Source organism: Rousettus aegyptiacus, unplaced genomic scaffold (assembly GCF_014176215.1).
Source record: "Rousettus aegyptiacus isolate mRouAeg1 unplaced genomic scaffold, mRouAeg1.p scaffold_m13_p_2, whole genome shotgun sequence".
NCBI lineage: Eukaryota > Metazoa > Chordata > Mammalia > Chiroptera > Pteropodidae > Rousettus > Rousettus aegyptiacus.
Genome location: NW_023416295.1, coordinates 2123475 through 2143769, shown reverse-complemented (window position 1 = coordinate 2143769; position 20295 = coordinate 2123475). Strand labels below are relative to the sequence as shown.

The 20295-nt window shown below is 59.4% G+C and overlaps 1 protein-coding gene across 8 annotated transcripts in view; it reads right to left on the bottom strand.

Annotated features, from left to right (window-relative positions):
• Positions 1-20295, bottom strand: part of COL6A3 (collagen type VI alpha 3 chain) — a 73140-nt gene that overhangs the window by 2778 nt on the left and 50067 nt on the right. For all 8 annotated transcript variants that reach the window (XM_016144292.2, XM_036236439.1, XM_036236440.1 and 5 more), the window contains 16 exons: positions 19661-19723; positions 18706-18768; positions 17634-17684; positions 17414-17449; positions 16930-16992; positions 15840-15902; positions 14570-14602; positions 14448-14484; positions 14345-14356; positions 13756-14249; positions 12204-12300; positions 10914-11612; positions 9596-9698; positions 7445-7830; positions 5976-6239; positions 4870-4968 (listed from right to left, as the gene is read on the bottom strand). In XM_016144292.2, coding sequence (XP_015999778.2) covers positions 4870-4968; positions 5976-6239; positions 7445-7830; positions 9596-9698; positions 10914-11612; positions 12204-12300; positions 13756-14249; positions 14345-14356; positions 14448-14484; positions 14570-14602; positions 15840-15902; positions 16930-16992; positions 17414-17449; positions 17634-17684; positions 18706-18768; positions 19661-19723 — 2563 coding nt within the window. The remainder of the gene's footprint in view (positions 1-4869; positions 4969-5975; positions 6240-7444; positions 7831-9595; positions 9699-10913; positions 11613-12203; positions 12301-13755; positions 14250-14344; positions 14357-14447; positions 14485-14569; positions 14603-15839; positions 15903-16929; positions 16993-17413; positions 17450-17633; positions 17685-18705; positions 18769-19660; positions 19724-20295) is intronic.

The window sequence follows — 20295 nt, the reverse complement described above, 5'->3', positions numbered from 1 at the left end:
TATCCCAGAAACCAGCAGAAATGCATTCTCGAGACCCTCGTACTCTCTGCAAGGACGAACACCTGAGAACCGTTTTTAAAGCCTGAACGCGGGGGCTTCTGCGTTCGGAAGCGCCCTGGAGACCACCTCCGCCATCGTGACCGCGGAGCCGGGCGAAGGCCGAGCCGCCTGAGCTGTGTCTTCAGCTCTGACATTTTCCAAAGCTGAGAGTCCCTGAGCAAAATGGGAGGCGGGAGGAGAGAATGTTTATGCGGCAACTGGAGGCAGGCTCCCCGCGGGCTTAATGGGTTCCCGAACAAAAGGAAAGTTCCGCAGCCCTCGGACCCCACGCTGTTGACGGGTAGCACCGCTTCCGGCCTCGGAAGCAGGCACGATGCTACCTGAATGAAAAGAAGACTTTCCTGCACCTACATTCTGAGCAGCAATAAGCCCCAGGCGTACCAAAGCGACTTCCGGTGCCTTCTAAATGGACTCATGGTTAAGTTTGGGCTTTTCAGTCCTTCAGATCTTGACCAATAGACTTTTCTTTTGTTGTTTTAATTTTTATACTTCACAATAAAAAATACCAAATGTCTTTTGACGGCATAACCCAAATGTGACAACTGACAAGACACATTCTCACGCAGCGGTAAACACACAGCCCGGAATGGCTACTTCTCTTTGACCGACTGGAGGAGGTATTCGCAGCGACTGGGCTGACCGCAGTGTGCGGGGCGGTTAGTCCTTTCTACGCTATTGACTTAAAGTCACATGCTTTCCCCGTTACATCATCCTGCGCTGGCCGATGCTCTGCGTTCACAGCGTAATCAACGCGGCCAAGCAAACACTGCATTTGCTCAAATCTAAGAGGTCTTGATTCTACTATTCACTTTTATTTGATATTCCACGAAGTAAGACAGAACAATGTCAATAAACCATGACATGCCACGAGTTATAAGTCACACTCCAATTTCAGAAGTGTTATAAAGGGAAAGTTGCCCAACTTAGAATCGATAAAATACGTAAAATGTTGAGCTTGTTTCCATCGGAGCTGTGTAACCGACCTGGCAATGCCAGCTCAGACACGTGGTCACGCCTACAGATTGCTAATTTCTAGAATAAGTGCAAAAGCATGGCACACATTTTGTTAGTTATTTTGGCATTCTTTTACACTGAAACTTTTCTTCAATATGTATGGACAAGCAACAATTTAGGATTCACTTTGTAATATTGTAAAAATGCAAATCTGCCGAGTGAGATTTTTTACTATCGTCTAGAAACTCCAGTCTTAACTTTCATAGTAATATGCACAGAAACTATCTATCCGAGGCTTCTTTAGCCAAAAATGAAAAGGAGGAGGAGAGAAACGGTGACAAAAACCTAAAACCAAACTTAGCAATTACACACGCTCGCAAAACCAGCAGTAACCAAGCATGCTACAGGGATGCCCAACCGTCAACGCTTGTCTAAGACGCGTCCACTTGCTGCAAACTGCCACTTGCAGAGCCAGGCCTTCGTGCCACACCCCAGGGGGGCCAGGCCTTCCCGGGGGACAAAGGATCCCCTCACTAGACTGTCCTCTCATTATGTACCTGTGTCACACAAAGAAGCGCCTGATAAAGAAGTATTATTAGATGTGAATTTCGAAACGGGTGAACGTTAAATTTGTCAACGAAAACGCAGGTGTCAGAGCTGCTCTGTCTTCGTTCCCTTCCTTAGGTGACATGGGCTGGGCGTGTTCGGTCCGCAAGTTCCTGCACAGACTCAAACCCTGGTCGCCACGTCTCCTAAGTCAAAGTGCTACCCTAGGACAAGATACGGTTCCTTAAAACGGAATCGTGACCCAGCGCGCCTGTCACTCGGGGAGAGGAAAAAGCAAGGAACTGTATCCAACGCTCAATGCCAAGAAAGGGCCACATCTCCCTGAAAACACGCCGTGTTTCCAGCCGATTGCGCTGCGGAAAACGGAAGGAACAACAGTGCCCTCACGCTCGTGCGGAAAAGCTCCGTGGAAGGAAGCTTCCTTTGCCTGAACCGCCTAGAAAACATATCTTTGGAGAAATACCACCTACTGTGGGAACCGACATTCAGATACACAACGTATATATCACTGCTGAGTACTAAGTTACCATATTTTTCAAAAGTTATTTAATAAAATGACAAATTGTCACTTCCTTTTCTATCTGCAAAAACACATTGAACTGTGTTTACCCCTGGGAAAATTGTCTAAGATGACTTCATTCGAGGGCGGCAGGGGCGAGGCGGGAGGGAGGGAGGGGGGAGACAAGCTTTCATCTCCTAATTCTGTTTCCTCATCTTGAATGTTAAACATTTTTAAGGTAAATATCCAATTAATCGAATTCCAAAAGAGCTCGCGGAAGCGGCGCGCGCGGAAGCGTTTGCTGAGCACCGGTACCCGGCGCCTCCCGGGCGAAGGGCCGTTTCCGCGCTGTGCGTGCGGCTCGCCGACGCGGGGCCTCGCTCCTAAGAAAAGCAAGGAATTCACATCTCGCACGGGCCCGAACCAGCAGATGGACGGCGCGCGCGTGTGAAATGGGGAAAGGTCGTCCCGGTCCTGGCTCCGAGGCTTACACGCTCATCCGAGCCAGCGGGAAGGTCGAGAGAAACTCCCGTCCTTGAAAGGCGCCCGAGCCCCGGCGTCGGAAGCTCTCGCCTCTGTATCGAGTGGGGGGAGGGGAGCGACTTAGTAAAGGCCTGGACCGAAAATGCCTCCTACTTCTGAATGTGTGACTCAGTCTCAAAAAAAAAAAAGAAAGAAAAACCACCCAGCCCGGCCAGATTCTTGTTTAAAGATTGGGTTGTTTACACTAACTGAACACTGTTTATATATAGTCTTGTCCTTGCTGGACCACACGTACGAGAACCGAACACGTCCCAGATCTCGCTGTGTGGCTCACGTCCAGTCATTGTGTCTCCACGAAGCGCTGCATCTGCCGGACGCTTTGCATCCCGCACATGCCGCGAGGGGTAGGTTTTCCAGTGAGCGGAAAACTGTACACGGACCACGGTGACTTTGAAGTCAGAATTCCATCTGCCCCGACCCACGTCTTTGGGAAGTCCCATGAGTTCTTTGTGAATTCTCTCTGAGTTTAAGCACAGTGTCGGGAAAGCTAAGCTGAGGGAGGGGATTCAGAGAGGGGGCTGCAGCCGGTCAGGCGCTGCGGGGCACCCAACACGGGACAAAGCCTTCTCCACGGTCCCCTGAGGCAGGACTCAGGAAGCTACCGATGAGCAGAAGTCAGAGCGGCCGAGACTTTAGATTCTTCCCCATCACACACCTCGCCCTACAGCGACTCTTCCACTCTTTGTTGTTGTGGTTGGAGTCGAAAATTATAACATTAGAAGTTTTTATAAAATATTTTATAAAATAAAGCTTAATTACTCAATCTCCCATGAATTCCTGAATCATTCCCATAAATTTGTATCAAGAGGAGAGAGTTTCCTGTTTTTCTGTCGATCTTTCCATTAGAAAAGATAGAGTTCGAAAAACACCTGGCTATCTCTAGCAGAGACCGATTCCTAAACTTGTTTCCAAAAGCAAACCATTTCAAGCATTTTTTAGTTATATGAGTAGTTCGCTTATTAACCCTTATTATACATCTACGTGCGTAATCGCTGCACAATTTCTGCATTGACTCAGTTACCTTATTCTCTCAGTTCCCGATGCCACATGTCAGTATGGGTTGTAGCCACATTAAGAGATAAAGATAGGTGATAGATAGATAGATAGATAGATAGATAGATAGATAGATAGATGATAGATAGATAGATAGATAGATAGATAGATAGATAGATAGATAGATAGATAGATAGATAGATAGATAGATAGATAGATAGATAGATAGATAGATAGATAGGTGATAGATAGATGATAGATAGATAGATAGATGATAGATAGATGATAGATAGATAGATAGATAGATAGATAGATAGATAGATAGATGATAGATAGATAGATAGATGATAGATAGATAGATGATAGATAGATAGAAAGATAGATAGATAGATAGATAGATAGATAGATAGATAGATAGAAAGAAAGATGATAGATAGATAGATAGATAGATGATAGATAGATAGATAGATAGATAGATAGATAGATAGATAGATAGATGATAGAAAGAGAGAGATGATAAATGGATGGATGGACAGATGGACAGACGGACAGACAGACAGACTCATGACTGACACATGACAGATAGATGAAACGTCGCCCGTTTCAGTTGCTGGCCCCTCGTGGGAGGGTGGAGGCCTAAGGCTGTGCTGAGTGAGGGGTCACGGCCCCCACAGAGCCCAACGGCCCAGGAGGAGAAGCGAGTGACCGCTGTTGGTCCCAGAAATGCATCCAAAGAGTCCCTGGGAGCGTCGTGGTGGGCCAAGCCCAGAGCGTGCCTCAGGAGCCGGAGCCAGAACCGGGACGCCCACCCCGCCCCCACCCCAGCCACTCCCAGACCCCCGGACCCACGCCTTGCATGAGCTCCAGCCCGGGTCGTCTGTGTCCTCTAAGCAGATTGTTCAGACGAGTCACCGAGCGGCTGAAGTGCTACTCCTTACGGCGTCGCAGACCCCAAGCCCGTCTGGTCCCAGGACGAAGCAGGGGAAAGGTGACCGATGATACACGAACTCCTGGCCACAGCCCCCACAGCGACCCTGTCCAATTTCCTCCAAGAGCCTGGGGACGGGCGAGGGAAGTAGCCGCCTAGGGCTCGGAACACGCAGAAAAGGACGACACTGGGCCACAGAGAGCCAGGTTGGCGCGTTCTCCACGGGGACCACGCCGGGCCCGAGACTCCGAGGCTCGGCAGGCCTCGCGGCCTTCGGAAGGATGCGCCCGGCGCTGCCAGTGGACCGAACAGTCTCACGACTCACCGGTTTCACTCCTGGCCAACGGCTCTGTGTTCACCATGAGGTTGACGGTGGAACTGGAAGCCGCCTTTGCTGCTTGTGGGGCCGGAGGCTGAGTTTTCTCTATAAATGAAACACACGCACAGCGGGCCGGTTACTCAGAGCGCCGAGGGGCTCGGGGACCCGTAAGGACGGCGGCAGGCTGGATTCGGGCTTAGACATGCTGGCCGTCGAGACGCGGCGGCCCAGTGGGAGTCTGCGTGCTCGACCGCGCCGGCCGCCTGCGAGCCCGCTCCGTCCCAACCGGCGACCAGAGGACGTCCCTGAACTTAGCGCAGACCCACCCAACCCCCACGGAGCCGCTTCTGTGTCTGGCCCTGAAAACGAGGCCCCGGGCTGAAGGGGCGTGGGCCGCTCCTCTCCACGGATTACGTGGTGACTGGTGGGGACCCCTGTCCGGGGCAGAGGCCCTTGATCTGAACAGCACTGGCCCAGAGAGGAAAGGATGCGAGCCCCCCGCCACCCCCAGGAGAAGTGAGGGGCCAGAAGAAGGAGGGGACCCAGAAGAACTTAGAAATGGGGGGAGGCATCAGTCATTAGGAGAGGCTGGAGACACACACGAGGCCCGGGAGCTGGGGGACAACGGGGTGCAGGGGACAGAGCCTCGGCACTGTGGGGCCGGCTGGGCCGATTCCGATGCCCCTTCTGCAGAGGCCGTGGACACCCCGTGGCCCCGGGGCTGAGACTGCGGGCTCCCCAGTGTCTCCCAAAGGAGCCAGTGGCCCTCAGTGGCGACTTCTGCTCCTGGAAACAGGGGCATGGGGCACGGTCGACCCTAGCCAGTGACACGGGCAGACCTTTCCCCCCCGCCCCCGGGAAGGCTCTGCATCAGGCCAGATGGACCCGGGTTCCTCCACGGAGGGCCCGGGACCCCACGAGCAGGGCGCCCGTTCCCGGGGATCCCTGTTTTCCTTCTGTTCATTCGTGATGACGTTGGGAGCAAGCGAAACGCCCAGGATTTTGACCCAGCCTCACGCCGCCCCCAGAACAGAGCAGCCGGGGAGGGACCGTCCCCTCCTCGCCGCGTGCAGGCCGGGCCGCGACCCGCCTGGGGCCGACCGCGTACTCACTTGTGCTGAAGCTCCCCTGGTAGGTGGCCCTGACCTGGGCCCTCAGGTGGCACACCACCGCCACGTGGTAGGTGTGGCCCGGGCGCAGGCCCCGGGCCACGTGCTCCGTGGCCGTGAGGTTCAGCTTCAGCACCGGGGCCTGGTCGTGGGCCGAGGTGACGGTGAGGTCGTAGGAATAAGGGGCGGGCGGCTCTGGCTTCTCCCAGCGGAGCCGGGCGCTGGTCTCCGTGGTCTCGGACACCTGCACCCCTCGGGAAGCCTTAACTGGAAGACACGTCGAAGCAGACAGGGGCACGAGAATGAGACCCCGAGCGACCGAGAGGCGCGGGCGCGGGACGGAGTCCAAAAGGTGCGTAGCAGCGGACCGGGGCGGGGGGGGCATCGCGGTGGGGGGGCTGAAGCTCTTGCTTGAGTTTCTCGGGGCTGCGGGTTTCGCGAGCCACCGATGCCTACGAGGGCGACATTCGCAGTGACTCGAGATCGCGTGGCTCGTCGGCGAGGTGCACGGCTCCCTCTCCTTCCCGCCGGGAACCTCTCTCCTTACGAGGCGCTTTGAAACTACGCGCCGCACGGACCGTGGAGCCGCGAGGCCTCAGGGCTCGACGTGACAGCCCTTCCCCCGGCCGTGAGCGCAGACGGTGCCGTGAGCCCTGACATTCCGCCCTCACCTTCCCTCGCAGTCTGCGGCACTACAGTCTCTTCCCGCATCTCTTTTGAGGCACAAATACCACCCTCTGGGCCTCCTCAGCACCTGCCCCTCCTGCCCGCCACTGTCGCAGGGCTGGGCCTGTTCCCCGCCCCCGCCCCGGGCAGTGCTCCCACGCTGTCCCTGTCTGTGGGATGTGGGGCGAGGGGGGGCGGGGCTACCACCCGGCTCCGCTGACACCCGCCACCGCCCCAGCACGCGGCGTGGGGCCTCTCTCCTGCAGGCATGTGCGTCACACAGGACAAAGTCTGCAGTGACAAAGCTCCTCCCAGAACCTCTGGAGTCGGGTCCCCAAGGCGGGCGGGTCTGGCCCCGCCACCCCGGCTGCCCGGCGGCCGGCGGCCGAGGGCAGGCTCCTCTTTCCCTCCCTCTCGCTCCCCACACGGGCTCTAACCCCCCCCCCCCCTGCTTAGAACTCGCCCCTTCAGCTTAGGGCCACCTGACTTCCGGGAGGGAAGGGGCGTGCCCGCCTGCCACCATCCCAGGGGGGCAGGCAGCTCCCGGCCTCGCCCCGAGGCGGGGTGTGGGGCTCGGGCGGAGAGCGGAGGAGCCAGGGGGAGACCCGCTGGGGGCCAGGGAAGAGCCTCCCCAACGCGGGAAGCAGGCGGCGGTCTGACTGCCCTGCTCCCCGATCAGCACCTTTTACAACACGCTCTAGGTGTGCGCATCCCAGTTTGATGACTCCGCATCATTACAAAGGACATGCCCCGGACACAGTAAATGAGGACGTCACCGTCGGCAGCCCTAACCGTGGCTCTCTTACCCGCGGGCATCGCCGTGGCTGGCTTGGTGGCCGCCGGTCTGGCCGCCGCGGGCTTGGGGGTCTCAGGCTTTGCAGCCGCTGATCTGACCACGCTGGGGGGTCTTGCAGCTGCTGGCTTTGTTGCTGCCACAGGCTTCCCTGCCACCGGCCCCGTGGCCACCACAGGTCTGACCGTGGCCGCCTTGGGGGCCTCGGTCTTGGCAGCCACGGGTTTGGCAGCCACCGGCCTCGCGGCTGCCGGCTTCACAAGCGCTGGCTTCGCAGGGGCCGGCCTTGAGGTGGGTGGGTTCACTGCGGTCACGGGTTTGGCTCCTGTGCCGGCCAATGACTTCGATGTGGTCACTGGTTTGGATGTAGGACTTGAAGTGACATTATTTGGATTGTTCCTGTTAAAACAAATTAAACACTGCTTCGACCCATACCGATTTTTGCCTGCCGTCCGAAACACAGAGACCGCCGCGCGGGCCGCACAGAACTCGCTGTCTCGCCAAGGCGCACACGGCAGTTTCGCACGTTACACGTAACGCCGCTTTATGAAATTCCTTCTTCAGGGGATTTGTGCCAAAGGAAAGAGAGTGGACAGCGTATAAAACGGCAGCGTCATTACTAACGAAGCCCACGTTGTGGCATAAATACATCCCACATCTAGTTTTCGATGCCCGAGATAAGAGCTGGGATAAAATAAGGAAACGACGATGAATATCGTAACAGTTATTCTCGTCAACGACGACGATATTCGAACAATGTTCTGATGAAAAAAACTGATCTATTTGACCACGTACACCAAAAATTAGGTAAAGTCAGTTAATGGCTACTCTTGTCATCAGAAATTATCCACTCAACAAAGCCGTGTGCTTAGCTGGAAAAGTACAAAATCTCAGTATACTTTGGCTCCCAGGGCTCACTGTGCATTTTTGTGTTGACTTGTGCACGTGTGTGTGTGTGTGTGGTGGTTTCTTTACACTTTCTTGACCCATTATGAATCCCCCAAGAGAACAGTGGCCTAACTGGACAGACACAATGGCGCAGATGCACCTTTCGTCCACGTCTTGCCCTGAGACGAACATTCATTACTTTAGAGATACACCACGCCATCGGTCAGAGACGGCAGGTTTTTAAGTTGGTAGCATAAAACTCTGCTCATTCTATTCTCCTAAAGGTGAGGCTGGGCCAACTTCAGGGATGTTCGAGAAGAATTGTAACAATAATTAAAGGCTAGGTGGGCAGGCCTAGCACGGACGCGCCGGCAAGGGGCCGAGGCCGCGCCGAGTCCCCACGAGCGAGGCTGAGATCTGCAGAGTCCCCTCTGGGCACAGAGGCCAGGGCTGGCAGAGACTGGGCCGCTGTCTGTCTCTCCCTGCCTGGAGCTCCGCCAGGGGGAAGCCAGGTGTCTGTTTTCCAAGGACGAGTCGAACCCACAGCTCACCCGGTGTGCGGGGCAGAACCTCACAGTCCCCAGTGCGTGACGCACTGGGCCCCGTCCTTCCTGATGAAATCATCTCACACGGGAGACGGGAGACTGTTTGGACTTGGGGCCCCACTGGCCCGCCCCCTCTGCACCTCTGCCCTTCACGGTGTGCGGCGACAGGTCCTCCCCCATGCTGTCCGCACTCTTGACTCTAGCTGGGCTGACACTGGACACGCCTGGCCAGTGGGAACGGCAGTGCCCATTCCTGCCTAGGCCTCAAGGGGCCCTGACCACTCCCGCCTTCTCTCAGGGAGGCCCGCGCCCCCCACCCACCCACCTGTGGACGAACGCGGGCTTGCCACTACAGAATGAGACCCTAGGAGGGCCAGAGACCGGCCACCTGCTGAGACCACCCTAGACCGCCAGTCCGCAGCTGACGAGCAGCTGGCCTCAAGCACGGATGTGAGCCCAGGAGAGGCCAGAAGAACCGCCCGGCTGAGCCCAAGCCAAAATTGCTAACCCTTGGAGCTGCAAATTAAACGAATAGTTATTTTAAGCGACTAAGTTTGGGGTTGCTTGTTTTGCAGCAAAAGCTAACAGGGACAACAGATTCTTTGAGAAGAACGTCCCACGTGACCTTCTGGAAGTCACGATTTCTGGACGTCAGTATCCTCGCCCCATAAAGGTAAGCAGCGGAGATCTCTGCCCCCCACACCTGTGAGGCAAGTACCAGAACCACTCACACTTGTCTGTGGCCAAATTTCACAAGACTCTTTGTCGGTTGGTCCCCTTGGAACCAGTCACACTGTTTCCTGATATCTGGGGACAGGTAAAAAGCATTTTCACCTAGAGAGAAACAGAAAGAAAAAAAAAAATTGAAGTGCATATGAATCACTTGCAACTCAACATTAATCTGCTAATAAGTGGGTCACATCGAAGGCAGTCCGTAAATATCTGTTGCATTAATTAATTCTTCCAGACGAGCTAAGTCCAGTGACTTTAAACATTAGGTGTAACGGCAGTTGGTCCATAAAATATCCGAAGCCAGTATCTTCTGCTCGGCAACATTGGGGCGATCCGGTTAAAGAACATTCACTCGATGTGTGTGGGGGGAGGGGAGGCGGGTCTGAAGGGAAATCAAGCTCCGGAGCCTCACGTTAGGACCGCGTCACTTTCGTGGCTTTCTCAGCGCGGTGCCTGAGGGCGCGTGCGTGCAGTCTCCTGAAGGCAGGGACGGTGGCCCTGCGCGAACCTGCAGGCTTAGCTCTCTGCTTCACGGCATTTTCCCTAAAACGTCTGTGAACGCCGTTTTCACGGGCCTCGCCTTTCTTCGGAATAACGAACCCTCTGTACACAAACGTTCGCCCTGCCCCTGACACCCCCATCCTTCGCCAGGCAGCCTCCTGCGACAGCTTTGGGGCCCGCAGTGTGGGGGGCTCTAGGAACCTCGACAGGAAACAGTGCAGCCTCTCAAGGACCGTGCAGTCCACTGCGACCACAGGCCCCCACACGAATGGCCGCCGGGCCATGTGAAGATGGGGTGAGCGTGGCCTCAGGTTAACCACGGGCCTGGGGCGTGGGGGGCTCCCCTGGAGGGCGGGGTGGCCGGAGGCGAGTTGTGAGGAGGAGTGTGGATGCCCTGCTGGAGGGGAGCCATGCCGGCAAAGACCCGGGGTCTCTGAGCGGGGACTGGCGGCTACGCCCCGACCGATGCAGAGCCTGCTGGACCCCGCAGGACACGCTTCTCTGGGGTGTGATGTCGTGCACGGTAGTGCCCCCTCGACCCACCCAGACCGACGGCTCTCAGGGGCACAGTGCCTACGGCCGCCGGGGCCCGGGCACGTTTGGCTGAGCGCTCGAGGGGCCGCCTGTGTGTTCGCGGCCCACCCGCTCCGAGGGGCGGGGGCCTCGGCCGGCAAGGGTGTGCATTTGTTGAGCAAATGAACTAGTGGACGTCTTCCCTGTGCCCGAGCCCTCCGCCCTGCCCCCGCCCCCGCGCCCCGCACCCGATAGCCCGGGGGAGTCGCCGCCGGGAGCGGGCGGCGGGCGGCCAGGACTTACTGGCCACGAAGGACGGCAGCAGCCTGCCGAAGCGCAGCAGCGGCTCCTCGCCCAGCTCGGCCGGCTTGTCCACCAGCTTGAAGAAGACGTCGTGCGGCTCGCTGGCCAAGCCGAACACGTCCTTGACGTTGACCTTGCCGCCGATGCCCAGGACCACGAAGAAGTAGCCCCGGCACTTGGCCTGCAGGACAGCTCTCCGGGCCTCCCGCAGCTGCGGCTCCCGCAGCTCGCCCGTCAGCATCAGCACCACGATCTTCAGGTCCCGGGGGTGGGGCGCGCTCTCGAAGACGTTCTCTATGGTGTACTCGACGGCGTGGCCCAGGGACCTGGTGCCCTGCAGCTGCGTCACCTGGCTGTCCAGGAAGTCCAGCAGCTTGTCCTTGGAGCCGTAGTCGGTCAGGGACAGCTCCACCCTGGCGGGCGGCTCGCTGCTGTTCCCCGCGGACGCGGAGGGCGCGTGCTGTACCACCGCCACCCTGGCCAGGCGCCGCGAGGCCCTGGGGTCGGGGCTCAGGTCCAGCTGTCTGACCAGGTACCCGACGTACTTCTTCATCTCGTCGAACTGGAACGGCGTGGTGGACTCGGAGCTGTCTAGGACGAAGGCCATGTCGACGTCCATGCCGCTGCCCGCCGCACGCCTGTCCCGGAAGGCAGGCCGCCAGCTGCCGAAGCCGCAGGACGGGTCGACGTTGCAGACGTCTGGAAAGAAGCGGGGGTGGGGGAGGCCGTTTCCGCCGCGAGCCCCGGTCAGCGGCCGGGGGCCCGGGGCAGAGAGAGCTGTCGCAGACGAGGGCAGCCCGTCCGCGCCTTGCTCACGTGACTGGGCTCACGTGACTGTCCTCACCAGTGAACGCTTACTAAGTGAACCACGAGCCCGAGCTCTTGCTAGGGTCCTGTGACCTCAGCATGAGGCAGGGACGGAGGCGGGGAGGGAAGGGGTCACGGGGGGAGGGAAGAAAAGGAAAGGAAACTCCCTTACTTTTTTTTACCGCTCTCTGCAGAAGTATGTTCTAGAAAGTCCCAAAGCCGGATCTTTAAAATCCAGACTCCAAGGTCAAAAATGTGAGCAGAGCCCACATGACCCTTTATTACCTATAAAACTAATCATTCTCTATCGATCGAAGAGCAGCTCCATTCGGGGAGTTCCCTTCAACCCTGGAACCCGCGTATGCGGTGCTGACACCGGGGACCGCGGGCTTCCTGACCCCCAAGCCCTTCACACGTCCCTCCACGGAGAGGGTGATCCGCAGCGGCAGCCGGACAGGTGAGGCCGGCGGAGGAGCGCCTTACCCAGGCAGATGTGACAGGTCAGGACGGTCTTCAGGAACTCGGTGAGGTCCCTCCTGGCGGGCAGGACAAGCGCGTGCCCCACGGCTGTGTTATTGATCTGGTGCAAAGGAAAGGCAACGCTGGGTGGCCCTGCTCAAGACGAGGGACTCCTCGAAAATGCAGCTGGGGGGTAAATTAGCGCCACGCCAGCAAAACAAACTTCCCAGTGGATCGGTATCTTCTCACTTTTTTGAGGGAGGGTTAAGGGGAGGCACTGAGTCTGATGGGAAAATAAAGGTTTGCCTCTGATAAGATGAGCGGGAGCTCAAACCCCGCTCCTGCCTTCCTGCTGGACCCGAAGCCAAATTATTTAACCTCTGCGGGGTTCGGTTCCCTCGGCGGTAAAATGGGGATAACGGTAAATTCACAATGGCGTTATCTGGAGGATTAAATTAGATAATGTACGTAAAGCGCCTGCTGTAGCCTCTAGCAAACGGCGGAGACTTAAATAACCCCGTTATTTTCAGCAACCGGCGAGTGGTAGCTCCATCTCTCGCCCGCTCTCCCGGGTTTACGGAGGGATTCGATGGAAAGCAAGTAATGGAATCATTTCTGGACGATTCCAGGAGTCCTGCCCATCACGGCGCCTGGCACGCCATTGCTGATTGTTCATTTGGTGAATAAATTTAGTTAACGGAAGAGTAACCTTGCAAACCTGTCGAACCCACGCTGCTAAGAAACACGTTTGCTTCCGGGTCACTCAGCCTGCAAGGGTCGGGGTGGGGAGGCGGATGCCAAAGGGCCCCTTTCAAGAGCGCGCGGCCGGCCGGCCGGGTGGTGGCCCGAGCCCAGGGCTCTGCGCTCCTCTGCCCTGCGGCCCGGCAGAAATCCCGAGATGGCAGCGGTGGCCCGCTGTCCCGCCGACGGCGGCGGCGGGAAGGCCACAGAACGTCCAGCTCGGGAGGCAGGACGGCAGCCGCCCTCTCCCCTCGCCACGCCTCCTGCCGCTGAGACGTCTACGACCGGCCGGAGAGGTGGCCTGACGCGACCCTGGTCCCTTCGGAGACTTAGAGCCAGGAGGCGGGCGGGCTGCACCTGGAGCTAGGGCCTCCCGGCTCCCACCCCCGCCCCCGCCCGCCCCCGCCCGGCCCGGCCCGGCGTGCACCATGCACAGAGTCACTGATTAATTGTAGCAATTAAACGAGTTACTGGAGGGAGCGGCAAGGGAGCACTTGGCGCGTCACGGGCTGACGGGGGACGTGAGTCCGGCCGAAGAAAGGGTCGCACAGCGGCTCACACCGGGTTGCTACGGTCACTGCTGTCTGGGGACCTCGCTGGGAGGTGGCAGGCCCCCCGGCTCGGCCCCCGGGGCGGCTCCTCCAATGCGTGAGGAGGGGCCCGTAGACCCAGCGCCGAGCCAGAGGCCGCCCTGGGGATCGCCCCGGAGACGGTCGCGGCCGCACCGTCTGCTAACTCTGGGGCGTGGACGCGGAGGAGGGCACAGGTGCCCCCGAGCGCCGTCCCGGGGCCCGAGACGGGCGGGAGGGGACGCGGGAGCGCCCGGGCCACGCACCTGCAAGGCGTTGACGAGCTGCCGGTCCTCCCGGGTCGTGAGGAACAGGGGCGTGACCCCGGCGTCCCAGAGCTTCAGCACGGCCTCCCTGAGCTGCGGGGACGCCTGTGCGGGCTTGTTGCTGAAGAAGACGGCCACCTTCCGCATCAGGAAGCCGCTCCGCACCCGCTTGTACGTGTTCCTGGCCACGAAGGACATGGCGGCCTCCAGGCTCTGCTGCTTGGACGTCAGGGCCACCTGCAGGTTCTGGATCCTGTCCAGGAGCACGGACTTCTTCTTGGACTCGGCGAACCGGATCTCCGTGGTCACCTCGTTGTTGTAGGTGACCACGGCCACCCGAGCCCCCCGCGGGCAGTTGCTCTCGGCGATGGTCAGGTCACCCACGATCTTCAACAGCACTTCCCTCATCCGGCTAAACGCATCCTGGGTGACCCCTTCGGAGGTGTCTAAAGCAAAGGCCAGTTCCGTAGGGAAGACGGGGCATTCCAGGGGCCCTGTGGGAAGTGGGGGTTCGCAAAGCCAGGCCTTACTTACCGGAGGAGGGGTCCTCTGTGCCCAGAAGGAAGTCGGGCTTCTGCGATCGACTTACCGTAGCAGCAGGCTGCAAAGGAAGCAGAGGGGGCGTGAAGGACAGGCGGCCGCGCGGGAGCCTCGGGCGAGGGGTGACGGACGGCAGAGGATCGAGTACTTACGGCATTTGTCTTTGATGCTCTGGACAAGGGCGCATTGCTTCAAGGGGAAAGGAAAGAAGGCATGAGGAGGGCAGGCGGGGGCCCGGCAGGACCACGGGGCGCGCCGCACGCGGGCAACTTACATCGACCACGGCGCCTTTGTTGCCTTTGGGGCCCTGGAAAGCAAGAGGGAGAGGCTGACGGGCCACGGAGGCGGGACGGGCGCGGGGCGACCTCGGCCGCCCTGGACGCGGCCGCGGAGGCGGGACGGGCGCGGGGCGACCTCGGCCGCCCTGGACGCGGCCGCAGAGGCGGGACGGGCGCGGGGCGACCTCACAGGACAGGAAGCGGGGCGACCTCGGCCGACCCGAGTCATTTTGGGATCTCCCTATCACTCGGACTTTACCCATCGAAGAGCAAAAACAAGAAGAATTTGAGGACAAACCATTCCCCCTGAGAGGTAAATAGCTTCACAGCCTGAGAACCTGGAGGCTCATCGCACATCCGGGGACTCGAGCCCAGACACCGTCCCCCCCGGAGAGGGGAGCACGTCCTCACACCCTGTTCGCAGGAGGGCGGTGAGGGGTCGCTCAGCTACCCGTCAGAGTCGGGCCCACAGCGTCCCTTCTGTCAGCACCCCAGGGTGACCCTGGCTGCCCTCGGCCCCTGTCTCGTCCTGGAACGTGTCCAGCCTGGCGGGGGCCACTCGGGAGTCTGCCCATAAGGCTGTTTCTGCCCACCCGCCGCCCACTGCAACCGGGCCCTCGACCCGCAAGGGGCGCTCCTCACGCTCGAACCCCTGACTCGGCCTCCCTCCCCGGACTCGACCAGTCCAAGCGCTGGACTTTCACTCCCAGGAGCGATTTTCCGTGTCCGGCATCACCGTTAAAATTCTCCTCTGAAACCAACCATGTCCATGAAGGAAGACGTTCAAATACGGGGAGAGGGGCTGAGAGGGGCCCCGCCCGCCCGCCTGGCTCCAGGCGGCAGGGAGACGCCCCCAGGCTCTGAACCGTGAAGCGGCAGCTCCCTTGGGGGTTCGTGGACCAAAGGAAGCGCCCCCCAAGCCGAGGTCTGACGTAACTATACTCTTCCACAAGAAGCCACCAAAAGCTGCTAGAATGGTCTACTGTGTCCTGCACGAGCCTCACGCGAGGACCTGACACGGAGGTCAGGAAGGTCGCGACACACCCCAGACCAGACAGTGCCACGTGAAACTCGCCCCAAGACTTTCTCATTCCCCCAAAACGCAAAAGCTCTTTTCTCCATCGTAGCGTAGGAGGGGAAGTGGTTTAAAAGTCAAAAATAACAAGGATAATGACAAAAATGTAGAAGCCCTCGCTGTGGGGGAGGGAGACGGCGGGGGGCCGGCGTTTCGGGGACCGCGGGGCAGGCGTCCGGCGGGGTACTCACAGATCGTCCTGGGTAACCAGGGTCTCCCTTCTGTCCAACCGTCCCCGGAGGTCCCGAATTTCCCTACAAAGGGCAGAACAAGCATCATTCGGTTGTAGCAGGAAAAGGAAAATTCTCAGCTCTCGCAGCTGGGGAAGGCACCGGAGGTCATCCGAGCCAACCTCCCCTGTGCCCACGACAAATCCCTCACTTGCTGGAACCGTGTGTCTCCAACGCGCAAGTGTGGGGACAAATAGCCTTAACGAGTCTGATGTGCATCTCCCCACGGCCACCTGCTCCGGAGGGTCAGGCAAGACAGGGGCTTGCTAAGAACCATTTAAGACTGTCCATGGATGCACGAGGACTCGGTAGCTGACGGTTAGGTCACCGTTTGGCCTGGATCACCAATCTCAGGTTTAAAACCCCATCTCGAGTCATAAATGATCTAGTTTGGCAGTCTTGCTGAGCAAATTAACAGGATGAATACTATGATTTTACCTACGTTTTAAGCTAAAATAACCGTTAGAAACTTTTACCCGTGTCTAGACCACGATTTGCTGATTCAAGGCTCGGAGCAGCCTCAGGAGGATAAGTAAATAAACACTGAAAAGAGTCACCCACGACCGCGAGTGGCTCAGGGAAGAGGAGCCGTTCTCGGTGGGCGGGAGGGGGGGGGGCACGTGGTGTCCGCCTGGCTCAGCCCTGAGTGTGGGCGCCTGGGAACGCCACACGCCTCAGGAAAGCCTGCCGCCTCACCGTCCAGCAGGACCAAGTGTGACCACACAGACCTCGCAATCGCTCACTCTGAGACTCAGGTCCCTGTGCTGCCTGCCATGCTGGGAGTGGACCATGAACTAGCGGCCCTCGAGCTGTGCGAGAGGAAGGGGCTCTCGGAACCTCGTCATGAGGGGTTCGTCACAGCCACGGCCCCAGCGGGTCCTGGGGACATCGGTCTACGGCTTAGGGCTCCCGTTCTCCCACCCCGTAGGATCAGTGGCCAGGCTGTGGGGGGAGGGGATGCTGTTCAAAGGAGCGTGGAGGCATCGGTGGCCGGACGCCCTCCCACACCTGGCCTCGTCCCCACCCGCAGCCGCGGCGAGGGCAGACTCACCCTTCGGCCTCTGATGCCTTTGGGTCCTGGAGCTCCACCTCCTCCCGGCTCACCGGACACACCCTGGGGAGAGAGCCAGGCAGTGGCACGTTCAGCTCGGGAACCGAGGTCTTGCTCGAGGTCCCTGGCACGCCTGGCCACACCTCCCGGGGCGGCCAAATGGCTAACTCCGCTCTACTTTTCCCCCGGTCCCCAGTGGCCCTGCGCCTTTCACAGACTCGGCCTCCGCGTACGGAACCCACAATGGCGATACCATCCAGATGACAGCATTTCAAGGTTTGTGAGCACCGTGACGAGTGTACACTGTCACCTCCACGTGACAGATGAGGGAGAATCACGGAGCGGCTGAGGCCTCGCCCAGCATCACTCATTCATAAGTGGCCCGTCCAAGACTAGAGCCCAGAAATTCGGATGCGCAGCCCGTGGACACAGCAGACCCCGGCCCCCCAAACCGCGGTGCCGGCTCACCACTCGGGGAATTTACCTTGGGACCTGGGTATCCGGGGAACCCTCTTTCTCCCTAGAAAAGATAAAGAAATGGCTCGATACTTACTCCCAATCTTAATTCATCTGAGATAAATTATTCTTGCGCCGAAAAGTACATATATCCATAGAGTCATTAAGAGAAAAGTAGATCAGTATGTTACAAGAAACTTGGGAGAAGGGGCTCTTCAGAATCACGGCGCGTCTGTCGGGGTGCGTACTTTTTTGCCTCGGCGTCCCTCGCTGCCGACTCCGTCTCGCCCATCGTCTCCCTATGTGCGGAAAGATGGTGTCACTGCAGGCCACAGTGTGGGACACGCCACAGCCCCCTCTGTCCCGAGCCCTGAGCAGGGGACCCCTGGGTCTCTCAGATGTTCCGAGATCAAGGTACAGCTCAGGGAAGTGTTTCTGCGGCTCCCTCGCCCTCCAGGAGCTAGCGACGCCCCGTCTGTGAGAGGCCGGGCCCGGGGCGGTCCGCGGGCGAACGGCGGATCGCCAGTGTGAAGAACTCCCGGCAGCTGCTGGTAACGGGACCGCTGAGACGCGGAATCTAAGACTCATCATCAAAGCCGGGGGGCTCGGCGCTGACCCCGAAGGTCGCCCCGACTCTGTGCATCTCTGCGTCTGATTCTGCTACAGCGCACGCACCGGGGACTCCGTCTCTCGCACGCCGTCCTGAGTCTCCCGTGCTCGGCCCGTCCCCCGCGCCCCGCGCCCCGCCCCTTCCTTCCAGCTCATCACTAGATGTGCACCCCCAAACTCCCCCTCGGACCTGACCTATCGCCCTCTCACAGGGCAGGGGGGAGGTGGGGTTCGGAACTGGACTCGACTTATCATTTTGAAAGAATCAGAAGAATCTCCGTGAAACGTGCGTTGACATCTCTAGCGCATACCTTAGACATGCTACTTAGATAATGCGCGGTTTAAACGGGCACCGACGGCCACACAGTTATTGTTCCCAGACCCGTGGAAGCAGAATCAGGAATCGGCGTCCCTCAACGGTGGGACTAGATTTTAGGTTCTGATTTTTTCCCCCCTCTGCTTCTGAGAATAAGACTAACAGAAATTGATTTTTTTTTAACGTTAATTAGCTGTAGAAAAGTTAAATACACCAGATACATATTTTAAAGCTTTGGGCTTGTCAGTCAGATCAACCAGGCCCATGTATATAGTTTTTGGGTACACTAATTCATTTTTTAAAAATTCCCCATAGTCTGTAGATTTCTTTTTCCTTCATAGAAATGCAGCCCCTCGCCCCTCCACCCCCGCCCACTGCCCATATGTTGGCCTTACCGTCTCCCCACGGGGGCCCCGACTCCCGACTCCTCCATTCGGTCCTGGGTTTCCGGGCTCACCCTGCAAACGAGAAACGAGGCTGGGACCGCTGAGCGTCTGGGACCGGTTAGAAATGTGCCCCCGAGCCCCGGCCTGTTCCGGGCAATGCCCCCCGCGGGGCTGCTGCCAGCTGCCAGCTTCGCCGTTTAGATTTTGATAAACACAGTTTTTAAATTGCACCGTGCAGGACTGGACTCCGCAAAGAATCCAGGAGGGTCGGGGTGCACGCGCGTGCGCGCTTCATGGACCTGGCGTGGGACGTGCTGGCGGAGAGAAGAGGGAGAAAGGACCCCTGGGAGTGGGCGGGGGTGGCTCAGCAGGGAGACCCAGCAAAGGGGACGAGTTTGGATGCACGTGGACACTTTGTGACTGAGGAAATGCTGCCCTTTCCGGCTGGTCGTGATAAACGGTGGCTTTTCTCGAGGCTTGGCGACCCGGTCCCCACGGGGCCCTCGCGGAGCACGCTGCGGGCGCCCCAGGTGGCGCGCGGCTCTGCGGTGGGCGCGGCACGGCGGGCAGAGGCGCTGCGCGCAGCACCCGCATTAGGGGTGCGTGCTCGGCGCGGCGCGGGAGCCCTGCGCGGGGCCGCCGTCCACCCCGCCGGCTCCGGGGGTGCTGAGCCCTCGTCAGGAGCCACGGCATGAGCAGATCGGGTCACCCGCAGCCGCTGGCGGGTTCCAGCTCCGGGGAGCCAAGCCAGGGAGCGGGAGCCGTGGTGGGGACAGGAGCCCTAACGCCAAACCAGCCATCAGCGGGGGCGGGGCCAAGCGGAGGAGGAGGGGGAGGGGGAGGAGGAGGAGGAGGAGCCAGCGGAGGGACGGGGGAGGGACGGGGAGGGACGGGGAGGGGCAGGCCGCTGAGGGCCTGGCCGGGCGAGAGCGCAGGACCGAGCGCCGCCTTTGCCAAGACAAACCTTTCTCCCGAGGGGGCCGGCTCTGCCGCGTTCTCCAGGGGCGCCCGGGGTCCCTCCGCTCCCCTGGAGGACAGCAGTGCGTCAGTGAATCGGCCACCCTCCAAGCCACCGGGTCTGACCCCTGCCCCGCCCCCGCCCACAGAGGGCGGGGCGCGGCACCCCGCCCAGGCGCCCCCCGGAGACCCCCACACGTCGCAAAGGCGCATGGCCGTGGCCTGCGCAGACCCACGCATGGGCGTGACCGCTCGGGTGGTCTCGCCCCCGCGCGCCAGTGCGGTTTTCCGTGTGCAGGTGTGTCCGAGGCCGGACCAGACGGCGAGCACCAGGTGTCACGCGGCCGCGTCCCTCTCCCTCCCCACACGCCGCAGTGACACCTGGCGAGACAGGTGTGGCGACCTGGGCGCAGCTGTCTGCTGAGGGAGTGCGTGGCCCAGCGTTCCCTGGGGGGTGGAGGGGCAGCTCGCCCCGCCCAGGGGCGACCTAATGAGCATGGCAACCACTAGTCCGCGCGCAAGACTCGGTAGCCCTCTCCAGGGCTCGCCTCATCCCTGCCCCAGCTGAGCCTCGGCTGCTCGGAGGGCAGGGAACCCAAACTTTAAAAACAGGTATTTGTCAGATTTCAAAACTGGAGAAGG